The sequence below is a fragment of the Mugil cephalus genome, chromosome 6 (genome assembly GCF_022458985.1).
Source record: "Mugil cephalus isolate CIBA_MC_2020 chromosome 6, CIBA_Mcephalus_1.1, whole genome shotgun sequence".
NCBI classification, from domain to species: Eukaryota; Metazoa; Chordata; class Actinopteri; order Mugiliformes; family Mugilidae; genus Mugil; species Mugil cephalus.
The window spans coordinates 22,663,604-22,687,673 of record NC_061775.1 but is presented as its reverse complement, the minus strand read 5'-3'; the positions used below and the strand labels follow the sequence as shown (position 1 = coordinate 22,687,673).

The following is a 24,070-nucleotide window of genomic DNA, read 5'->3' as shown; positions in this document are numbered from 1 at the left end:
CAGAGCCACGCTGGGAGCCAATGCTGGAGAAGGCAGCGTTCAAGGGGGAAAACAAGATGATTTGGGAGTGCACAGAGGATCACAGATCTTTCTTGTGCATGGCCAAGGGAGAGTATTACAGGACTAAATGTGTGGAGGAGGAAACAGAAAGCAAAATACAGTAACTGACAGAGAGCTACTAAAGAAGATAGACTGAAAAGAAGCAAAGACAAAAGTGCAAAAAAACAAGAATGGAGGATGAAACAAGTGGATGCAATCTATCTTTCTTGGTTCTGTGTCTGTTTAATATCCATCATCACTTTTATAAGCACTGTCTATGAGACCGCTAACATACTGGCCGACGTCTGAAAGCACAGATTCCATTCGAAGCTCTCTGATACGGCATTTATGCAGACATTAAACAGAACACTGCAATCTATAGCATCATTGAACCCAAAAGATTCACAAGTTTATAATATCACAATAAATCAAACGTTTAAAAAAAAAAAAAAAAAAAAGGGTCTGCCAGAGGTAATGCTGCATATCAGAGAGTGTTTTCTAGTCCATGTCACACATGTGGAAAAAGATGGGAAAGCTTTCTGAAGTTTCTGGCGTTTTTTTGTGTGAAAAGAGAAAGGAGCTCCTGACATTGTGAGAGATCGCAGCGTGTGGTTAACCTGAGGGTTAAGTGCAGGCACAGCTGCTAGAAGGGCCTCATTTTTATCTTACACTACCTAAAAAACACTCTACTGTATTGGTTCCACTGTACTGGTTTCATGCTATGTGCGTATTATGTTTTTTATATCATTGTCGCCTAAAACACAGCTGTCAAACATGCAGCCCGTGGCCAAAAAGCGGCCCGCCAGAAGGTCTAATCTGGGCCGCAGCACGCATTTGCAAAAGTGCAAAAATTACATAAAAGAATGCAGTTTTTCAATGAAAATGACTACTACCTCTGATTTGTTCACTGTTTTAGTCAGAGAAAAGGACAGAACACAACACTGAGATCCAGTGACCTGAATTTCACAAGTAATTTCATTTTTTTTCTCTTACTCAACATCTTCTTTGCACTAAAACAAATGGAAAAAGTCTGGACTTCTAGGTTATGATGCTATGATGTTAATGGACCAGCTCACTTGAGATCAGTGACCCCTGAACTAAAATGATTTTGACACCCATGGCCTAAAAAGAAGGGGATGAAAGAGTGTAGCATGCAAGCTAATAGTCAACAGCCCCCCCCCGTACATATGATACATAACACAGCTATGCAGAGATGAGACAAAGAGTTCACCAGGAGTCTTCGGAGAACACAGGGGCCATCGAGGCCCCATCAACAAATCACTCAGGTAAAAATGCTTGTCATTTTCCCAACATCTGTCTCGCAGGTAGTCGAGTGTGTGGCCTTTTTTGCATTACACTGACCGCAGCGTGCCAACAGCTTCAACTTTCGAGCATCAGGAGGTGCTCCAAAAACGAAGCAGGCCGCGCTGACAGCAGTGGCCTTGAACGTGCTTTATCTTCATCTGCCAAGGCTGTCTTAAAAATCGTAGAGCTCAAATGTGTCTTTCTGATCATGTTTGTGTTCGCTGGGAGATGCTTCCACCAGATACACGCATGTAAAATTGATTGGACAAATCGCTGCATCTCAACATGCTGATATATGACGGCTGTAATTCAACTTGAGAACTTTCCTCGAGGGCACGGCTACCTCCTGGGGAGGGACTTGTGACCTCATTCCACGGTAACATTACTGAAGTATTTGCAGTAAGTCCTTTAAAAACAGTTCTGAGAATTGTTAGACGCCTGTAATTTCACACACGGGATGAATTGTTTACCTTGATAGACCACATCCCAGGCTGCGGATCCTTGATGTTGACAACTTTGGCGGAGTTGGGAATGTGCAAGAGCTCAGTGAGGCCGTCGCTTTCCCCCACAAGCCTCCCTGGAGGACAAACATGGACACCGGGATAATTATTTACCCTTTTCAGCAGCTATGGCTGAAACAAATAATTTCTTGACACTACTTGTTGCGTGGCTGTAAATTCAATGTACAATCTAATAAACAATGTCGACGTGTTTTCAACCTGAGCCAAAACATGTGCTCAATGCATGGAACCCAGATGTGGTTGGAATCTGTACCACGATGAGAGGGGAAAAAGAGTTTCTGATGTTCTCCAAGTGCATTTTTAAATTGTACTTCAATTAGGACAGTTACAGGCATCATAGCAACTGTCCCAGTAAGTTACACAGTTCAGACAATATTGAAAAACCTTATGGATTATCATGATTTATGTTATAAAATTACAACATTTAACATTTGTCAGGGTTAGTTCTGTTACAGGGCAACAGGTTAATCATCTTACAGTAACTTATTTTCATGAAAACCAACTCTTTGCATGACTGTGGAACTTGATGCTAGTCTGGAAAATCTAGAGTTGAAAAGAAGAGCTTTAGAGACTGTCACAGAAGCCAAACTATCGACAGATGATTGAACTGTGGAGAGCATAACTGCTTTCTCATGTTGCTGTGCTTGAACTATCTTGATCATTTGTCCACTTATAAATTTAAGAAAGACCAGAAAACGCTAACCCAAACCCTAACCCTTCTTTTTAAAAGCATCAAATTTCTGTACAGTTAAATCAAATAATATATGTGTAATTTCCAGATATTTTTAATTCTTAAATTCTTAAATTAAAGCTCAATCCAAAACAAATCTCGCTGGCATTTCTAGTGATATATGGTAACGGTTACCGTACCCTGGGGGTTCTTTATCTCGATGTGAGGCGCGGGGCCGCTGAGAGCCACGGTGACTTCCTTGAGGCTGGGGTCAAAGGGCAGCTGCCAAGTGTTGCTGACACCACTGAAATGATCCGTGGACAGCAGGTGGACCTTTGAGGACTGAACCGCCTCCTCTACCCATTTAAGAACCTACGGTGATGGGAAGGAAATGCAGGAAAAATGCAGGAATTACACTATGACCACATTCCTAATAGACAAGCATCACTGTCTGCTTCGTTGCCCTCATGAAGACTGCGTTCATGAGCTGAAATATACACCGATCCCATAGTGACTCATCAGAGAATGGACCTGGACCTTCTTCTGAGGGTGTCCTGCTGTTAGTGGGGGCCTTTGGGTCCTATGGATTGAGAGGAGGAGCCTCTGTGGATCATCCCACAGATACTTGATCAATTAGGGATCTAATGAATTTGGAGGTCAGGTCATCACCGTGTGCTGTTCTTCATGTTTTTTGAGTGTCATTGATATGGGTGGGGTTGCCTAGTCTGGTTTAGGTGGGTGGTACATGTCTAAGTAACATGCACATGAATGCCAGGTCCAAAAGTTTCCCAGCAGAACAATGTATTGTCACCAGATGGTCAATGTTATTTCCTTCGCCTGTCAGCGGTTTTAATGTTGTGGCTGATTAGTGTATATATGAAATAGAAGCTGTATCTCTATTAAAAACATCTGGGGAAAAAACATTGTTAAAAGAATTGTATGTATTAATTTGTGATAATAAATGGACACCTAAATAAAGGGCTAACTAACACACACACACACACACATCATCCTACGTCATCTTCTTCACATGTGAAAGCTTTCATTAGGAAGTTTCTAACATTCCCCCAGTGCCCTGCCCTCTATTTCCTCCCTGCCCCTGAGGAGAACCCCAACCGCTACTGTGTCAGGGCCAGATGTGATTCTACCCCGAAAATATGAAGGGACAGACATTTGTGACGAGACATAATGAACTCAGTAATTTTTGTGTGTTTAATAATTTGACACCTTTCCCTCCCTGAGAAAATAATCTTATCTGACGGTGATGAAATAGCAATACCACTTGGACTTCATGCTTTGACTCGTTTCCCAGTCCAGGACCATTAATTTAAATGTTTGGAAAGCTTAAAAAGAGCTACGGAGCACATCAATCAATTACATGTTTCCTGCGAATGTGATCTGGAATCCAGATTTGAACGTGGGCACGGCAAAAAACATGAGAGGCTGTAAAAACTATTCTTACTGTGGTTTTATTGACACAGCTAAGGGAGGGAAAACCGAATGATTTGATCGCCATGAGCAAATCATGTCATTTGAAACTAAAAACGTTCTGCCTTGCTCTCTGACAGACAGAACAGAAGTGCCGAGCCAGAGTTATGTCCCTCACTGCTCTTACCTCATTGACCTGTTTCTTGTCCAGATGGAAGACCTGCCCAGAGCTTGTGGAGGCAATCTCCTCGTACGCCTTGTAACCGATGTGAGTCCTATCATCACAGTCGCCCGTCAGCACAAACACCACCTACATACGAACAAGCACCCAAACACAGGCGTGAAAACGTGATCTCTTGGATTCAGTCCGGTCTAGTTTAGAGAAAGTTGTCTCCAAACCTGTGACTGTTTCTGCTGAATGAGCTGCAGGACTTCGTGGGTCAGCTTGTAATCTTTGGAACGGGCATCTGTGAAGACGTAAATGAAGGATCCCGGCAAGGAGATCTCCAAGGCGATCTTGATGGCACCGATGCTCATCTCTGGACAGTCCCCACCTCCCTGATAGATAAAAAAGATAAAAAAACAAAACCACGTCACATAGCACCGACATTGGCTTTGTACATATGATGAAGCACGCTTCGTATTCTAGGTACAGACATTATGCGAGAGGAAAAAATGGCAAAAGAGGAGTGGCTGGGCATTTGCTGGTGTTGACCCTAGTTGTTGGGGTGGTATCCATCTTTGCTGCATGTTGTACCCCATCTGAAGCTTTTCAACCAACTCAGCCTGTTGAATTGGTGGTGGAGTGAGTCAGAGTGAAAGAGAGACCAGTCTGATTACTGTTTACAGAGTGCTGCAACTTGCTGGTGTAAAGCAAAGTCCGTAAACAAAGATGGACGACGGAATAGCTGCTCAAAAGTGAAGGCAAGCAGAGCCCTACATTAGAGAGAGTCTGGCCAACTAGGGAATGGACCATCTGAGCTATCCCTCTATGCTGATTGGTTCTGAGCTGGTCATGTGTTTCATGGGCGCCATGTTTGCTACCTCCAACCAATATTCAACCACAGACAAGTGGCAATGACAGTGAATAAAACTGGATTAAAGGTTAAAATATGCCACAGTGCTCAGCCTACGTCACCAGCACAGGATTGGGAAAACAAAAATGGAGAAAGTTATGGGGGGGGGGAATTTAAGAACGGGATGCAACTAATTTCTCGCTATTATGTGAGGTAAATGCCAATTTTTCTCTTTGATTTTATACAGAAAAAGTCATACAATCATTAATGTGTACCTTAATCTCAAAAACACCCAACACCGCTTTACAAATTAATGAAGTTTGAAGTTAGCCAAGACTTATGCTAGCCTTATGCTAGCTAGTTATCTAGACTAAAGACTTAGAAAAATAGCAGCTACCGTTATATAAACTGTGAAACCCATGTGTGCAATTTGTAATTTAGTTAGTTAGTTTAATTTTCTCTATTTATTACAATTATTTATATTTTACAATTTTGTTTTACAGTTTTTCTGAGTAATTTAAAACTTTTAACAGCAATGTATGAACAAGGGAGACTGAGGAGAAGGTAAACACAGCTCCATGACGGCTACAAAGCCTTTCACAGGCTCAAGACATTTAAGGTAAGTAGACGTTGGCATACTTCAGTGAGGAGCTTTTATAATATTGACATTAATAAAAACCTTTATGGCAGGGGTGGCCAACCAGGCAGAGACCAAGAGCCACATTTTTTACTGTGTTACGGCAAAGAGCCACATCATACACATGGGCACACATGAACATCACCCCATCCCTTCCTCACACACACACACACACACACACACACACACACACACACACACACACACACACACACACACCTTTGCTCGGCCAGATTTATTGTAAATGTCACACACCAACATGATAATGACAGAAATTGACTCCTACAGTACAAAGATAGGCCAGTCATTTCCAACAATGAACACTGTGTGCACCGTCTCACACAAAGATATTATTATTTACAATAGCTTTTTTCTTTTACTATGCATGTTACTTACTACTTTCATAGTGAGCTGAAGTGGCGCTGAAGATTTGAAGCTTTGAAATGCGCTAATGACGCCTGACATAAGGCAGAATGGTTTGCCATTACGTTCAACAAAAAAAAAAACCTAAACTCTCCCACTTTGTTAAAACGTCCTGTGTTCATCTTCATGTTTTCGTTTTGCTGTGCATTTTTCCCCGCCGTTTTGAGAGCGAACCTGACACAAATTGTTTACTCAAATGATCTTGCTCCTACTGGGAAGCGCTGAGGTATTTGAACTCAAGCGAAGCGAAGCGAAACTTCGATATGAACGTAAGAGCCGCATGGAACCGAGCAAAGAGCCGCATGCGGCTCGGGAGCCGCGGGTTGGCCAGTCCTGCTTTATGGTGAAAATTATTATTATTATTAATTATTAATTATTATTAAATTATTATTTCAACATATTGTATCCAAATCATAGAATTACAGAATCTTCCCTCCGATGTATCAAACATGGCGCCCATGATTTGGCTCTGAAGGCAAGGCAAGTAGAGCTCCCCCTGCTGACTGGCTTCAGTATACCTCCACCTCCGCTCAATGTTAGTGGATGGGACTCAAGTGTCGATTTTTCGTATAAGTCACGTATTCATCAATTAATAGACGCCACAGAAACAGGATGTGACATCACGATGACTGCTAGTAGTTTGCTAGATGACTAGTAGTCATCGTGATGTCTATGGTGTTGTGTGAGTTATTTTCGTACGTGCCAGTTGGTTATTGGCTGTTGTCATTGCGGTGTAGACTTATATAGGCCTTTAAAATCCTAGACAGTAAACCAAGTAAGAATTTGAACTAGAGGGTAATATTAGCTGGAGTGGAACTTTGTCATGTATTTGGCGCATAAGCTCAAAACATTTAGCAAGGCTGTATTAGTGAAAGCAAAAGCAAAGTCAGATCATTTCTGACAGAGGTTAAGCTGCTAGCTAGACATTTTATGACAGTGGTTTAAATGTGAATTCAACAAGAAAACAACTACTCTTGCACAACAAGGTTTAAAAAGCACCAACATTATGTCTGGAAAAAGATTTAAGGCTCACTGGTGAGAACTGTCTTGTAGCTTGTAAAGTTATACAGCCAACAAAAAGATCGTACTGTCAAGAACATCACATGGTATATTGTTTAAAAAGAAATGTGTAAATGTGTGTTAATGGTCAGTCCGTATCCTCTATTCTTTTCTCTGTCTTGGAGGTGGGTTCAAAACTAATGCTCTCTCTGTAGCGATCCAACATTTCGTTCTCTCTGAGGAGGTCAGTAGTTAGCTCAGATGCATCACCCCCAAGAGTAACATCTGGAACGGAGTGACCCATGATTTTTAAGCTGGGGGTGGAAAGTAAAGAGACAGGACTCTTCTCTCATCTGAACCCCAACCTCTCCCCTCTGGTGAAACATCTACCCACTCTGTTTGCCCCCAACACTGAGCCTAACAACCCCCCTGTGCACTCTTGTTCTTAAAGCTTTTTAAAATTCTCCCTCGTGTCTCGAACTCAACCGCATCCATGAGAGAAAATGTTAAATTTTAAGGAAAAAATGCTAATTCCAAATCGTATATTTTCCAAGCTCACTGGCCAGAACTTTTCAGGAGTTTTGCAGGTGAAGAGGTGAGCGGAGGAAAAACAGACTCAGGAATGAAGAAGCAAGTGAGAGGAAACTGGATCTCCTCCATGCTACAGACAACATGCTTGCACACCAGATTAACAAGAGGACATGCCAAGGGTGCACAGACACTTGCCAAAGTCCTGAACCTTTGAATGGTTCTTTGTCTCAATTTCATCCTTTCAGCTTTGAATGTATGTAGTTTTTTTTTGCAGCTTTTCTGCTTTGCTAAAGTCGTACGCCACACAATCCCCCTCACAACTAAATTTTTCTCTCCAAGAAATTCCAGTAATAACATTTAGCCTCTGCAGTTCTCTGTTTAGCTGTCCAGTTGTATGTTTTTGTTTATACATGCAGCAAGTGATACATTTTCCTTTGAGACGTCTTTCATCATCCAATGTAGAACGTCTTAATCAGCTCAGACGAGTTCCGACCCAGACGCACGACCGCAGTCTGCCGCCTTTATCAAGGCCAGATGACCTGAGCATCCAGACTACTGCTGACGTTTCCTCAGTTTGATGAATTCGCTCTCTGAACCCACCTGAACGTACAGCTCTCGCAGCTCATACTGGAACTTCTTCGGGTCTGTTGTGATTGTTACGGGTCCAATCTCTGCAGAGAAGCAACACAAAAGAGGCTATGTGATTAAAAGGGCCACAGGCCACGTCTGCATCTGATGAATAGCAATTTTTATTTACTTAAATTGGGCTCTTGAGCCATCTATTAGTTTTGGCAAATGCCGAACGGATGTTCAGATTAAAATGTCACAATGTGAACTGCAGTTACTTAAACTTGAGGAAGCAAGATTTATTTAACAAAGAGAAAGGGGCAAAAAAAAAAAAAAAGGAAATGAGAGGAACATACTCATGACCAAATGATTAAAGAGGTATTTAGTAAAGTATAAAGAAAAAAGTCATAAAATCAACTAACCACTTCAACTTAAGGCTAAGTCATAATCCACCCTGTCATTTATTGTGTTTGTTGCTTTCAGCATTGTAAGATTCTTTTGTCCTTAGTTGTAGAGGATTTGGCCCAAGTGAGCCCATCCTCGGCTGTGCCATAAAAGTGCAGCACGACCACGAGAGCGGCCAACATGGCCTGTGCTCTTTACCTCGGCCGGTGCTAGTAGCTGCCTTTCTCAGCTACTTTGTTCTATCCGTTAATGGGCTGCTAAGCCTCTTGTTGAGTCAGACTGTGTGACTTCAGCCACTGCAGCTGTGCTGTGGAATGAGACTGATGAGGGGCTGCAAAAAAAAAAAGCATGTGCACACACACACACACTCACACACACACACACACAGTGCAGTTCTGCACATGCAAGCGGGTTGGAAAACAAGGGTTCCCTTGTTGAAGTTACAAAGGATCCCTGACTTTTGAAAAAGGATACAGTTTGAACTGTTTTACGACAGTCTTCCACTCTGTCTAGAGTCCCGAAGCCAAGTCAGAAATATGCTCAATGTAGCGTTGCAGCTTCTTAAATATACTTTCCACGAAGAACTTTCAATTCTTCTATTTCATCCGATTTTCTTTTTATTATTTCCAAGTATTTGCGGGTACCACATGAAATGCAGAATCATTATCTACTCTCTATTTGTAGCTGCCATCACCTTGCATTTCCTCTTTAAAGGCAATCCCCAATCCCCTTTCGATTGCTACAATAACACACACAAAGGAGCGAAAAGCCTTTTTTTCCAAATGACCCAGATTTTGGCACCACTATAAATCCTCAAGGTGGAGCAAAGGAACATTTGTGGCGATCAGAGAACCTTTTTAAAACTAACATGGAAACGTCTCTGGCTGCTCCGAACGGAACATGGATCCCAGGCCAAACTTTTCAGGGATGGAAAAGCTGACATCTCTTTCCTTGTGGGAGAAGTTCCCATGGCTGGCGTAAGTATTCTTTAGACAGCTTTGGCTTTGGTGCCCCTTCACCACAGCTACCCTGTTTGCACCAGTAGTGTGGAAAACCTCATAAACTCCAAACAATATGACATAAAATAAAACCAACTCTTCAAACCCCAATAGAAGAACGATCTCTGACGTATCAAAATAAACCCACCACTGCTGTTTGTCATTAGTTTTCTCTTTAAGTGTGTGTTTATCTGCATTTGGTCGTCGTCTGAAAGAGCATGTGTGCGCCACACCAGTCCGATAGACATACAACATTGATGCCTGAGAGTGTCTTTGTGCCAAATGAAACACTTGTGGAGAATTAAGTGCATTGCTAAAGGGCACCTTGATCAAACCAGTTTGATTATCCCTGAAGGGCATTTTCCTGGATGATCCGGAGAGTCGTTGTTTTGCATGTCATCTAACAGTAAGTTTAGCCTCTTGAGAGTCATGAAAATAACGTGTGTGTGGATGGAAGATGTTAACCCACATCCCATGCCTTGAGGTAAATAATCAAAAATCAGTGATTTCAGGTTGTAACAAAGGCATTTTACAATATTTATCTGTAGTGCAGGCTGTAAAATCATTCATCTACTAATCACATGCAGGTTTAAATGCTCACAGAGCCTCTAGTGAGATGGGCAACTGTCCAATGGTAAACTCAGTTTCACCTCCTCTGATGTTTGGGCTTGAAGTAATTTACTTTAGCTTAAGCATTTACTGTGAAGTGAGCTCCCCTTTCCTCCTCACAACATCAGCAGCAAGGAATTCCAAGGTCAATGCATCCGAAGTTAACACTCCTCAGTGTCCTCGGATGAAAAAGTAGCTTTGGCAGCAACGAATAAGAGTTTCACTAGCTGCTGCATGACGGACAGTAGACAGAAACACGACTATACTATTTATTGCTGTTACAATCATGATGTGATATGACAAGTCTGGGACAAGTTTTATGATCTTCAAGCGCTCTGTGCTCACTACCTCCAAGACCTTCTGCCAAAGCACGGGGGAGTTAAGCAGCAGAAAGGGCAGCAAAGACATTTTTTCATTTCTGAAGGCAAAGAGCTAAATGTTAACTCACAGTTATTTGGGTTTTTATCGAAGCCAGAGCTACAATACCACAGTCCTGTGACAACACAAACCAATAAACCAATGACGACTTGAGAAATACCTTCTGCTCTTTAAAGCCAGCATCTACACAGTCATTAAAGGCTGCATTCCTTTCTTATTTATAGGAACTCGGTCATTCATGGACCAAGATTCATACATTTGTTCATCCGTTTTTTGTGAACTCACTAACCATAGACTGTATATAAATATGAACAATGCCTCTTCACTTCCTTGCATTGGCCAAACTGACGCTATTTTCCGGAGGGTGCGGGCCACACCATTTTCTGAGTTCAGAGCCAGAGCCCGTTCAGTCTAAGGGTAGAGTCACACTTCCTCCACACTCGCTCGTGTTTTTCGTGTACTCTGTTCTACCTACAACAGTCACTTATTTATTATACTTATTTATTTAATTGTTCTTCAAACTCTTATGGTCATACGGGACTGCTTCGCGATTGGTTGGAATGGCAATTTGTATTAATCATGATGTCACTTCCTGTTTCTATGGTGTAAAATAACTGACTAACTAAAACTGAACTTATCAGTAAAATGGATACTTGGGTATGCATCAGGATTTTGTTAAAAATGAAAAATAAAAAGGACAGAAACCATCCTCGAAAAAAAAATATAAATATATATATGATATGTATTTTAGTGTTTTAGTTTGGGCCAAGTCCCATCCACTAACATGGAGGGGGTGGAGCTTATGACCTATAATGCAGCCAGCCACCAGGGGGAGCTCTACTTGCTTTTAAGAAGCAGTTTCACCCACCATATTTATAGTGTCTCTGCTTCAAACTCACTTGGACCGAAAGATGAACTGATCTGAATTCGGTGGTTAAAGGTCAAAGGTCAGTGGAACTTCACAGAACAAATAAAAAATATATATATTTCATATACAAAAGGTCAAAGGTCACTTTTAGTACATATACATATGAGCTGAGGCATGCAACTGTGATGCTGTTGTTACATAAGATAGAGACAATGGAGCTTGATTAGTGTAATGACCATGGGACATCAGTCAGGATGCACGTGAGATGAACTTTATTAGAACTTAACACTCTTAGTGTGTATGTGCATGTGTTGATCTGTGACCATTGAAAATAAAGACATAAACAGACTTTAGTTACCTCTGTAATAAGTATTACATATCCAGCAGCAGCCACACTCCACAAGTTATTGTAACTGTGTCCACAATTAACACCCTGTGTAAACTAGTTACTGCTATACAGGACAGCATGCATCCCTTAATACTATAACACAGGAATAAAAAAAAAAAACACAAATAAGATGAACTCTTACTAATTATTTGTCCAAACTTACTCTGCATTCATCAAACTGCTTATTCACACTTTCTGAGCATCAGAAAAAGGATCCAATTGCCATCTGCTATGAGCAATTAACCAATCATCTATTGAACCAATTAGAGCACCAGGTGGGCGGGACTTAAAAGGGCGAAAAGCAGCTGTGTAATTAAAGCAATTATATCCTGAAATAGAATAATATAAACCCTTCTTTACAACTATTATTCTACACAAGTTAAAATTGTTTATTTGAACAATGGTCAGGAAAAGGAGTTTCTGTGGCTTTCCCAATCCAACAAGTTACACAACACGTAGCTGTTACTGCACTTAACAACAGAGAGTCGCCGTAAACAAACACTTTCTGTCCTTGTGCTGACTCAGGGCAAAATCTGCCAGGATCAGAGTGGCTGTCATCTTCACCGTCAGCTATGGGGCATAATTCACTTAATCAGCCCCTACTGAGAAAACACATGTGGAACAGCACATGGGGCAATTAGTGCGTGTCAGTCAGACGAAGTGTCCGGCAGTAAACACACTACATGCGTAAGGGAGCATGTTCCCAGACACATATCTGAGGTAAAGCACGCAAGTGCATTTATACTCCTGACATATAAATGCACTCACAGGCTCAGGCAAACATTTGCTAGATAAAAGGTCTCCAACACAGTATTCTGTAATTACACCAGCATGTGCAGCCATCGCTACACACATTGTTATGTTATGTATCTCTTGGGAATAGGAAATTAACAAGAAAACAGGACTGCATACCTCCAACAAACACCACTTAACCGGTAACATTCCTTCTCAATTTTACTTTTGTTTACAGCATTTTTAACGTGTGACTCCGATTTAGTTTATTATGCACTGTTAACTTTTATTTCTTCAATTTAATTTTATTCCGTCTTCCCTTTTTAACTTGCCTCGCTTGTGATATGGATCTGAATCCCCGTAATTAAATTTAGTCAAATTGGCCGACGCACCAGCGGTGAAATCAGCCTGAGAGATTTTGCCAAACAGGAAATTGCAGCCATTGAAAGATTAATTCATGTTTTTTTGCTTTGTGGAGAGGAAGTGGTCTGTCCCTCTGACGGGAAAATAATCTCCATTTACTTCAAATTGAAGTGTCATTATTTCCTGGTGTTGACAGTGACGCTGCTGTGTCCTCGCTGCCGCGGAGCAATAACCACGTTTGCGCCGTTCCAACAAGCTCGGCTTCGAAAAGTCAAAGCGGCATGTTGTTTTTAAGAGATTTTGAGGCCAAATTCAGACAGCTTTATCTGTGTTATAAATTTGACTTCGCTCGTGCATTCTCACTGCTGATTTCCTTTTCTGGGAAGTATGTAGTTCAAAAGGAATTCGAGGCAGAAAAGGAACAACTACATAATTTCTATATGCGGTCAGAGCCGCTGTCTGGTGCACTATATCATTAATTCATCAAGGGCTGCCAGGATCATTTTTGTGTTCTTCTTGATTAACTTGAGATGATTGGTTTAGTCTGCACGCTCTACAATCCAGTCTCCTTTTATTTTATCCCCCCCCCCTTTTCTTCCTTACCCTTCCTCTTTTAAACGACATATTTTTACCCTGCATGACTTCACCAGCGTTCATCTAAACGGCAGAGGTTTAGCCACCGGCTTCGTTTCAAACTACCGCAAGTCGAAAATGCGATGGAAAAACATCTCACCACAATCAGCAGAGAGATAGAAAGGACCACCGCGCTGCTTCAACGTCCACCATCTTCAGCCATGCCTCCCCTGTCTCGCTTTACTCGAAGCAATTGAATGTGTCTCGACACAATAGGGCACGAAACCGCAGATCTCTATTAACGGCACTCATGAGTTCAAATGATCGTCGCGCACACGGCCACGACTGACTGACTGATGCACACACTCGAAAGAGGCGCGTAATCCACGCCAGATGCGCGGCCCAATGGGGAGCACGTTCCAGTGACAGTTAATACATCTTACTGCATAACCCGCGCTGGAGACAGAACACAGGGGAGGATGCAACCGGAGGTAAAGAAGAACTTAACTGTGTGTGGTATATTTGGTACGTTTATGATCATTAATGGGGATGTGTGGCTCCTCGTGCAGCCAAAGAGGCTGGGAACTTCACTATCCTCTTTCAAGGGAAGCAACACAGTCAATGGTTAGTTCTTCGAGTCATTTTGCTACTATGAAAAATTATATTCTACTGTCATTCGAACACTTTGTACTTGGAGAATTCCCCATCGCGCTCAAAGTCTTTCACAGCTGCAACTTGTTGAAGTGATCTAAAGATTTCTCTGCGGCTGACCGAAGATCTCAGCCATGTGTGTACTATTATCAAATAGCGGTCTTCATAAACATTATCTAAAAGTCATAAATGCCGCTTGTTACCGTTCTGGTCCGGTTAACGGAAACGATCAGGGTGCACTGAAACAAAGGTCTTTTTGTTGGGTGCCGAGGATCCTCATAAACACTGTCACATGTTGGCAGTCAGAAACCCTCGGTCTAATTCTCACGGCGAGCTTAACGTGACATGAACGAGACATGAAAGAGAGGCCTGAATGTGATCTGTCTCCGTGGTTGTGCGACAGCCATGCGCTGTATCCGAATACAAGCCGCAAAAGAAGACCCAAAAAGAATATGCAGGGAAGATGACAAGAAATGTAAGTAATTTAAGTTATTGCTCAAAATAAGAGAGCCATTTGGCAAGAAGCATTAATGTCACCGTCTGCTTTGTTGCCCTCGTTTACACAGAACACACAAGAGCACATTTTGACATTAACTTTATGATCCTAATCCTTCCTAATATTATGCAGGCCTCCCTTGTGCCTCCAAAACCAGTTCTGACTCATCAGAGAATAGACATGGGCTTTCTGAGGGTGTCCAGTGATGTCTGGCAACAAAATGTTGTTAGTGGGGGCCTTTGGGTCCTATGGGTTGAGGGGGAGGGTCCTCTGTGGATCATCCCACTGATACTTGATCAGTTTGGGATCTAGTGAATTTGGACGCCAGGTTAACACCTTGTGCTGTTCTTCACGCTTTTCGAACTATTTCTGTGTGTGTGTTTACTCCTTTTAAAAAGTAGCGTAGTTACTTTACCAATTGCTTGATTTTAAGAGTAAGTAAGTTAGATTACAAGTTACTTTATTAGTCACATAGAGGCAGCTGCTGACCCACCCACCAAAATAAATAAATAAAATATGTTTTGATCAAAAATGCAGCATTTCCTCTAAAACACTTTTCGGGGAGGCGAACCTCTGACCCTTCAGCCTTTAAGCTGTGCCTCTAACCGGTACTCCAGTTGCAGTATTTCCAGCTCAAAAACACTCATCTCTCTCCTCCCTCCATTATTGTTTAAATTTTTGTCGCTACGTGGTATTACACATGAGTCATACCCATGCTGAAAATGTGACTTATCTAGAGCAACCAGCATCACTGGTCAGGAAGGCATCCTGCTGCATTCAATGAGTGTCACTGCTATGGAGTGGTGGTGTCTGGTCTGGTCTAGATGGTTGATACGTGTCTAAGCAACACGTCCAAAAGTTTCTCAGCAGGACATTAAATTGCCAGAAGACGTTATCTACTTCACCCGTCCGCGGTCATAATGTTGTGGCAGATCAGTGTATGTGCTGAAGAAAAAGGCAACAGTAAAGAATGAGTTACAATTTTCTCAGACCTCGTCTGACCCGGACTTAAGCTTGACTTTTGACCTTTACAGTTCAACAACTGTGCTCTTGAACTCTGTGATCTGGACTTGGTCTGGACAGAGTAAATAGCAGATAAAACCATCTGGAGCGCATTAGTTCACCTCCATACACTACTGGAGAATTTCAGTTTTCATTGTGTTCCTTCTCCGGGGCTATTAAATGTCAGGTTTAATTTTAGCTCACTGTGGACCCCAATGAGGATTTTTAATTTTGAACCAAATATGGCACAGTACTTTACGAAGGCAGATGTTTTACACAAAAGACTTCCTCAATGTGACCGCCTCTCTATTCTCTGGTGAGTTTCTGACTATAAAAGCTTCATCAAAGCACAACTCTGCCATTTTTTAAGCTCGCAGTGCTTTAAATCTCGTGCCAAGTCTTACTTCAGCTCATCTTTATTCATGCAATGACGTGGCGATTTAGAATTTTCATTTTGACTTTTGTCTAGAATCTAGATGTCATATGGTTTGAATACTTGCAAGTACTTGCTGTTGTGCCCTCGTCAACCGGCCCAGTCTTCATGGCCTGGAGGGCTGTGTATCAGACCTGTGGAGCTCCATAAACTACATCTGTTGACGTGGTCTCATCAACCTGCCGCAGTCTTCATGGCTTGAAGCTCTCCACTCCTACCTGGATGAACAATTCTCCAACCTGCCCACGATCAATCTTTCTTAGCTCGATATATGTATCTACGACAGAAGTTTGTTTATCTTGTTTCTCCTGCTCTTGTTTTCTGTCTATCTTCTCTGTTGCTACCCGGCTGACCTTCGGCAGATGGGTCCCTCTGTATGAGCTGGGTTCTGCTCAAGGTTTCTTCATGTCAAAAGGTCCTTGCCACCGTCGCCCTCAGGCTTGCTCTGGAGGTTTCAGGTCGGTTTTTGTAAAGCGTCTTGAGACGATTTGTATTGGTATGAAGTAACACTGACTCAGACATCTACACATCTAGCACAAATACTTCAACAGAGCATGTCTGAGGTTTGCTCTTATCAACTGTTGTCCATTCATTTCTCTTATCACTGTGACATGTTTTCTGTTTCTGTCAATACTGATGGAGAGCAGGTGTTCCGGATCAAGCCGTAATGAATCCATCCATCAACCTGTGAAAAATGTGAAACGCAAAAACACCAACAAATCACAGTCATAAGTCCCCCTCTGTGACACCTCTGTCTGGTTATATAAGCATCTTAAAAAAAAAAAAAAAAACTTATACAACTGCCTACCCCACCCAGTACTATGCATCACAGTATTGCCATGACAACATATTAAAAAGAGGAAGGGCTGGCGTAAAGGATGAAACATACAAAGGGGCGGCTTAGGGCGGCTTTGGGTAGTGCTGTCTCTGCTAAGAGTCTAAATACCCCTCGATAAAGGGTAGAAACTACCACCCTTAGAAAGCTCAAGTCTTGACTATTCACTCGCATTTCTTAAATAAATGTGGCCTGTTAATTACCCTAATTGCATTACACTGAAAATTAACAACAACCTCAATATTGCGACCACGAAACTGCAAATCTGCCGACCGAGCATTTTATGACCGACCGTGTCATAAAGGAGACTGGGTGGCGTTTTCTGTTCAGTGTGCCTCTTTTGTTTTACTGAGGAAATTGTGCACACTGAAGCTGACGCAGAAACCTCAGATGCAGCAAGATCAGCACTGTCGACCACACACACAGATGCATACTCAGATGTCTGAGGCAGCAACGACGCGGAATAGCGACTTTAGGTGGGCTGCAAAAAATGAAAGCGTTAACTCAAAAAGAGATCAATTTCAACCTGGTTATTCAGACGTTGCTGCGAATGTGTTCGTCATCAGGTTGACACACACAAAAAACAAAACTAAATGAAGACCAGGTTTCACATCAAATTAGATCAAACTGAATCTGAAAGGAATAAACGCAACTGAACATATTATTTTGCAACATGTGCTTTATGAGTGTGCCCGGGGGTTTTAAAACACAGCACAAAATGTTGGAAAACACTGGTTTAAGGTGGTCTCCGTGATGGCTTCCCCCGGCACATACCTCATAGAAGCTTAGGGGGCAGAGGGCACTGACAGCCTGACCTTGAGTCTCGCAGACTGTAATTCAGATTCTCTAAACACTTGTCTGGCTCGGAGACATTTGCCACAGTTAAAACTTACACAGGCCGCCGTGTCAGTCAAAACTTTTTTAAGGGCCTTGTTGTTTCTTGCTTCTAACGTTTCTTCCTGTCTTCTGGTGCAGACACATAAAGTTGCCCTTCTGGAAATGTTTCGGCACTAAATAAATACATATCTAGAAATGAGATGAGGACAAATAAATAAATAAATAACGTCATAAATACCTGCAAAAAAAACAAGAAAAACTAGTACAAGAATGTAGACATTTGATTCCATGAAAACAATGCCAAAGTTCTGCTTTCATTGCAAAAAGAAAAAAGAAACCTCTAATCATTTGGTCATGCTATAACGTAATCATCAACCTTTTACAAGGTTCTTTTCAGTGAATTAAATCTGTCCAGGTAGACAGTATTTAGCAAGCAGAATATATTTTTGGTCATTCTGAGGTAAGGTAACAAGCTGTTAATGTAACCCTGACCCAATTATCACCTTATAAAGTTGTTGTGGTCAACGTGTTAGCAAACGATTCCCTACTGCATATCTAGTTTTCACCTTATTTTACCTGCGTACTGTTTTCCACTAACACTTCCACTAAAAAAAATGAAACATCACTGCCTTCATCACCTTAACGCTTCATATGTGCGGTTTTACGCTGGTTTTAACATGCGTTAGAAAATGATTAATGTGTTGGAGGCTGCAGGAACTAATATGTGACTCTGCACACACTGGCCACGCCGCTCCTCGAGCCTTACACATGTTTTGGCTAAAACATATACGAACGTTTTTTTACGGTATAACACACAAGCTTCAAAATCACGGCCAACATGAGGTCATGCCTTACCGAAACCATGGGAACATTCAACTTTGGCATCGGGTCTTTGCGGACGTAAATCTAATGTGTTCCAAATGAGTCCTCCAGAGCCCTTAATGTATGATGTAAAACAATGAAATGTGATGAATCAGTGCTAAAAGAAAAAAAAAAAAAGTCTTTTATGGAAAATAATGTCTAGACGTCAATCTGAAACTGCTGATTTGAGGGAAGCCTTCATAAAAAGTCCGACAGTAAAAGCACTGAGGGTGCTGCTTAGTATTATGAGTAATAAAGCTGTAAAATGCTGACGGGCAAATACTAATATGCAACATGGTTTACGTAGTGTATGTCTGCAGCTGGTATAGTTGGCAACAAACAGCTGGAAATTGTCCACATGGATTTCAGGGTAGTGAGTTTAATTTTGAATGTGTAATGCAGCTCAAGACTTGTATACTCACATCACTGTTGGACCAGAAGTGCAATAGCAGCATTTAAAAAGCTGCTCCCCGCCAACAAGAGGCAGTGAGTGGGCAGCCGTTATCAAAATCACCTGATTTGCCTCGGGTGCTCTGCTCTCCTAAACCGAACAGACTTGGAGTGACATGCTACTTACGCTGAAGACACATGGTAAGAGTTAGGGATAGGTCAGGTAAACATGTCTGCCCCAGAACAGGGAAAAACACATCCTGAATGTGCAGCAAAACACGGGTTTGTGACACACAACATAAATTTTAAAAAACATACAAGAGGGTTAATGGTCAAATTCCTTGGTCATGGGGACTGTTTTGGGTTTTTGTTCAACCTGTGACGTTAAATTTTGTCTGATTTAACCTAGTAAAATACTTGTTGAGACTTATTCACTTTTAAAGTTTATGATACTATAAAACAAAGATTGGAATCTGGAAAGTTATTAAGGTCATAGGGGGAACAGTGGAAATAAAAGCATTCAAGTAACAAACTAATTGAGCGGGAATGCAAGCTGTACATATTTTCAAATATCTTTAAAAAATATCCGGTCACTAATTCTGCTTTTGCACTGCTGTTATTTTGCCCTAGGTTCATGTCTCCATGATCACAGAAGTTACCCAGAAGACTCAAACAAAATCCAGCCACAAAAGGTCAAGAGGATATCGGCAAGAGCCCAGACTGTAATGTCACAGAGACACGAAGGGTCACAACCGGGGCACGAGAAACCTCAAGACCTCAGGGGAGCTTTGGAGTTCAACGTACGTTAGAAAACAAACACAAAACCAAAAGGGAAATGAACCTATCATGGTGAGGAAAAAAATGAGTAACTCATTCAGGCTAGGGGTTGAACAACTTCCAATTTTTTAAAGTCGACTATTATGTGGTTAAAGTCGAGTCTATGTCGACTAGTCACTCATAAAACCACAGTAGAAACGAATGCTTTGAAACAATGAAATCTACGTTCTTGACCTATATACATATTGTAGCGTCTCACAAAAAAAAGGCTACGGAAGCTTGGACACGGACAACTGTCGCCCACGGCATCATCATAAATACAGACAGTCTGACACTTCTAATATGCGGTTCTCGCTCTGCAGACTCTCTACCATAACCGCCATCTCTCTAGTGGTGCATTCACTGACATCAAGGACAAAAAAAGAACATGCAGCAACACCGCAGCAACAATGTCAACAAATAGAACACAACATAACGGAACATAAACACATAAGCTTATCAATACCGCATGCTGCAGATCTGTATAGTCTATTGAGGGTATGCACTGACGTTACTGCCCCCCTTGAGTGGCAAAATCATGGTGAATGTAGCAGTAAATACAGCGAGATCAAGAGAAATGTGGATTATCAGATCACATTAAGGACAATTGGACTTGATAATTATCCATATGAACTAGTATAGATTTGGAAAAGTGGATTAGCTTCAGTTTCAGTTAGTTTAAGTTAATTTTAGGTCATTTTAGTTATGATATATGTAGCTAAAAAAAATCCTAATGCTAGCAGAGCTTTACTGAGAAGTATCATTACTGTTAGCTACAGTACTGTTACTGTCAGCTGTAACTACGGCAAAACAACAACATTGGCAAACTTATCTGACAGCCCTCCAGGAAGTAACTTAAGAAGTAACTTAAGGTTTGACTTCATCAAAAAAATACATCACATATTATTAAATTAATATTACCTGACACTAAATGTGAACCACAACAACAGGTTTCGGTGCCTGGATTCCAGTTGTTTCTTCGTAATGCGTTTGCTTTTCTCTTTCTCTTTTCTTTGGCAGTCAGAGAAATCTGTAAAAATATATCTCCGACTTCATATCTGTTGATTCAGTCAATCGCACAACAGCTCTTCTCCATTTTTATTTTTTTTTATTTCTGTTTTTATTACTTTTACAATTTAGACGTTATTAAAGCCAATGATTCAAACTAATGTGGCCATAACCATGGAGACTTCGCTAGCTGTGACGTCACGTGCATACCCTCTACACACAGTCGGTAGCATTTAATAGTAACTCCTCATCTGTCTTCTCATTGTCCGTGATCTTATTGTCACGTGATCAGCGAACAGTCGACGTCTTGCTTAAAGCATCGTGGCACAGCAGCAAACTTGATTAGTCTGTACAACCCCTAATTCCAACTGGATTAATGTCAGCTACTGTGTCTAAAGGTCATCTGCATCTATAGACAGGCAACATCCTTTAACCTCAATTAGTCTTGGAGTCCCTAAGGCTGTCATACTTCAACTTCAACAAACAGGTAACAGGAAGGCCAAAGTGTTTCTGCAGCAGACCTCAGGTATAGGTCAAGATGAAAGATCAACTAGCTAAAGCTAAACAGAGTGGAAACTATTGCACTAAGAACACGTTGGCCACATCAGAATGTGCAGCTCTAAAAATTAACAACCATTTTCATAATCCATCGTCAGTCTATTAGAACATGCAGACACTCCTTGTAGTCACTTCTCTCTCCTCCTCTAATTCTCCAAAAACCTCCACCTCTCTCCTTTGGCATTCCTGCCTAATAGCATCATTATTGACTCTGTCCAGCTAAACGCAGGCTCCTTGTAATCTCACACGGGTGGGGTGCCTCAGACCAAAACTGCTGCTCTGAAAAAAAAAAAAAAAAAAAAAAAAAGGAAACAAAGGGAAGAGGGGACGGGAGAAAAGGACGTTGAACGACAACAAGGGCAGCTCTGAGATCAGAGCCTTTGATCTTGCAGAGCAGGTAGAAGCTATTCCATCATCTCCTCTCATCACTCCACGCCCCGGGCTTTGGTGCACGTCCTTCTAACTAAAGATAGCTGGCATGAAAACCAAAGTAGAACAAATGTCCACAGTACAAACAAACACCAGATACCACCAGGTCAGTCATAACATTATGATCATTACATGTTATCCCTCGTGCCTACACAACAGTTGTGACACAGCAGATAATCTGCTGTCATCGAGGAGTGTTATTGCTATGGGCTGGGGGTGTCTAGTCTGGTCTAGGTGAGTGGTATTACAGAAATACATGACAAGCAAAAAGGGCCATCCTTTTGTCTGTTTCACCGAATTAAATCCATGCAAAAATTAAGCAATGTTCCAGGACAAGACAAGACAGGAGAGCATTTTCACAAATGATACCACATTTCATAGACCTGAATGCTCAGGCTCTGCAGCCAAATACTAAATGTAAATGGCATTGTTGTGCAAGTGTAGTGTGTCCACAGTTTATGTTTGCTCTGCCTGTGCTTTTTGTCTCTTAAAATTGAAGGACACTGCTAAACACAGTTATGCTTGGACACATTCCATCCGATGTGGATTCACCCTTAAATTAAAACACTCAGTCAAGAGTTTAACTTGTTAGCACGTCCATTACGGACAGGGTGTACGGCCAACTCAACCATGACCATGACTATGAGTACATCAGGTCCCTCACTGACCCAAGGCACCGAATTCTGACCCATCTCAACCTCAGCCAATTAAACACTCACATGAGCGTGTAGAAGACTCACACAAGCACACCCTCTCACAGCAAGGTACGATTTACAAGTGTAGCATGTGTATGCAAGGAGAAACAAAAAAGGGCAATGCAGGATACATATGTATGCTTGTGTGATTTCATATCATCTTTGTGCATTGTGGAGTTTTTTTGATAAATGGTTAATTGGAAAACTGTGCAAGTAGCCTTTAGTCCTGAGATCGAGGCCACGCTTCCCGGCTTGGGTATTGTGGGACTGTTGTGAAATCAAGTTTATTTGGCTGTAAATTCTCAAATAAATGTTGCGTGAGCCCAGACAGTCTGTTTGCAATACACCTTTAACATTTTTAGTCGAAAACTGGATTCCTTCATGACAGATTATCCATTCTCCTAAACAGAAGAGACAGAGGAGAGCTGCTCAGAACTACCGCACGGGCAATCCAGCACTATACCACAGAGTTTATTTTCTCATTAAGTGAAAACCCATTTCAAGAAGTGAAGTTTCACTGGACTGTTCTCAGAAAGTAGTGCTGGATACACAAACCCTGCACCTCAGTAAAATAACTTGTGAAGTATCCTCTTTCTTTCTCTCGCTCCCTGCAGGATGGAGGAAAGGGGGGAGGCTTCCTGACTGATCTTCCCACACTGGCCTGACCCCAATATCCAGGCATCCTCCTGACACTCTTGCTCCACACGCACACACACACACAAGCACGCAGGCAAACACACACAGAGGCCGACAGAAACCCAGATTACAAACACACACTCTAATGTTTACCGTGTCAGATTGCAGTGTAAATAAAAAGGGGCGCTTTGATTTAAAAGGAGCCAAATCAAACAGGAGGGACAGCGCTATCGCTCCGGGGCGGACGGAGAAAATGGTTCCGTGTCAGAATGAAACAAACTCTAAATAAAAGCCCCAATGAAAACAAAACCGATTCTCTCCAAGGGTCTGGGATATTGTTGGAAAAGGACAAAAAGCGAGCGGAGAGACGGGGTCAGAACAACATTTGGCGAAATGTTCAGCTACCCCTGCTCGCAGTGTGCTGTGCTAATCATTCCTCTATACCCCGGGGGGTTTGGGAGAACACATTCTGACATCCTCGTAAACGTTTTAAGAAGCAAACGAACGTCACTTGCTGGTGAGGGACAAACACAAAGACGAGGAGTCAACGCTGAATGTCTGAATCGAGCCGTTGCTGTTTGCTGCTAACAGAAACTAAGTCCTAAAGTTAGATGCAGGTCATAATTACAGTGTCCTCTCACTACTGTTGCTGTGTACAAGACCAAGAGCTCTTTTATCATCTGCTAATGATCTCAGATTTACTTTCCCCCAGGGGCCACGCAATAATGAAATCACCATTTGTCGCACTTGTGTATCAGGGGCATATTTCTCCCTTTGAAAATAGTTATTATTGTGGAAACAGAGCTGGCAGATTGAGTCGGTGATTAAAGAAATGTGCTTCATGAGAATTTGTGACACGCTGAAATTTAGCAGAGACAAAAACATCTGGAATAGGAATCTGCTTCTTCACACACAGATCACCTCTGTCTCTTCGCGTCTTCTCTTCTCCCCTCAGATCTCTGGGTATCGGTTT

At 41.8% G+C, this 24,070-nt stretch overlaps 1 protein-coding gene across 3 annotated transcripts in view; it reads right to left on the bottom strand.

The window, feature by feature from the left end:
• Positions 1–24,070, bottom strand: part of hmcn1 (hemicentin 1) — an 84,430-nt gene that overhangs the window by 58,749 nt on the left and 1,611 nt on the right. For all 3 annotated transcript variants that reach the window (XR_007112971.1, XM_047587868.1, XM_047587869.1), the window contains exons 2-6: positions 8,170–8,240; positions 4,363–4,521; positions 4,151–4,273; positions 2,736–2,907; positions 1,815–1,921 (exon numbers count right to left, since the gene is read on the bottom strand). Coding sequence is in view for 2 of the 3 variants with exons in the window: in XM_047587868.1 (XP_047443824.1) it covers positions 1,815–1,921; positions 2,736–2,907; positions 4,151–4,273; positions 4,363–4,521; positions 8,170–8,240 (632 nt within the window). In the remaining variant the exon portion in view is untranslated. The remainder of the gene's footprint in view (positions 1–1,814; positions 1,922–2,735; positions 2,908–4,150; positions 4,274–4,362; positions 4,522–8,169; positions 8,241–24,070) is intronic.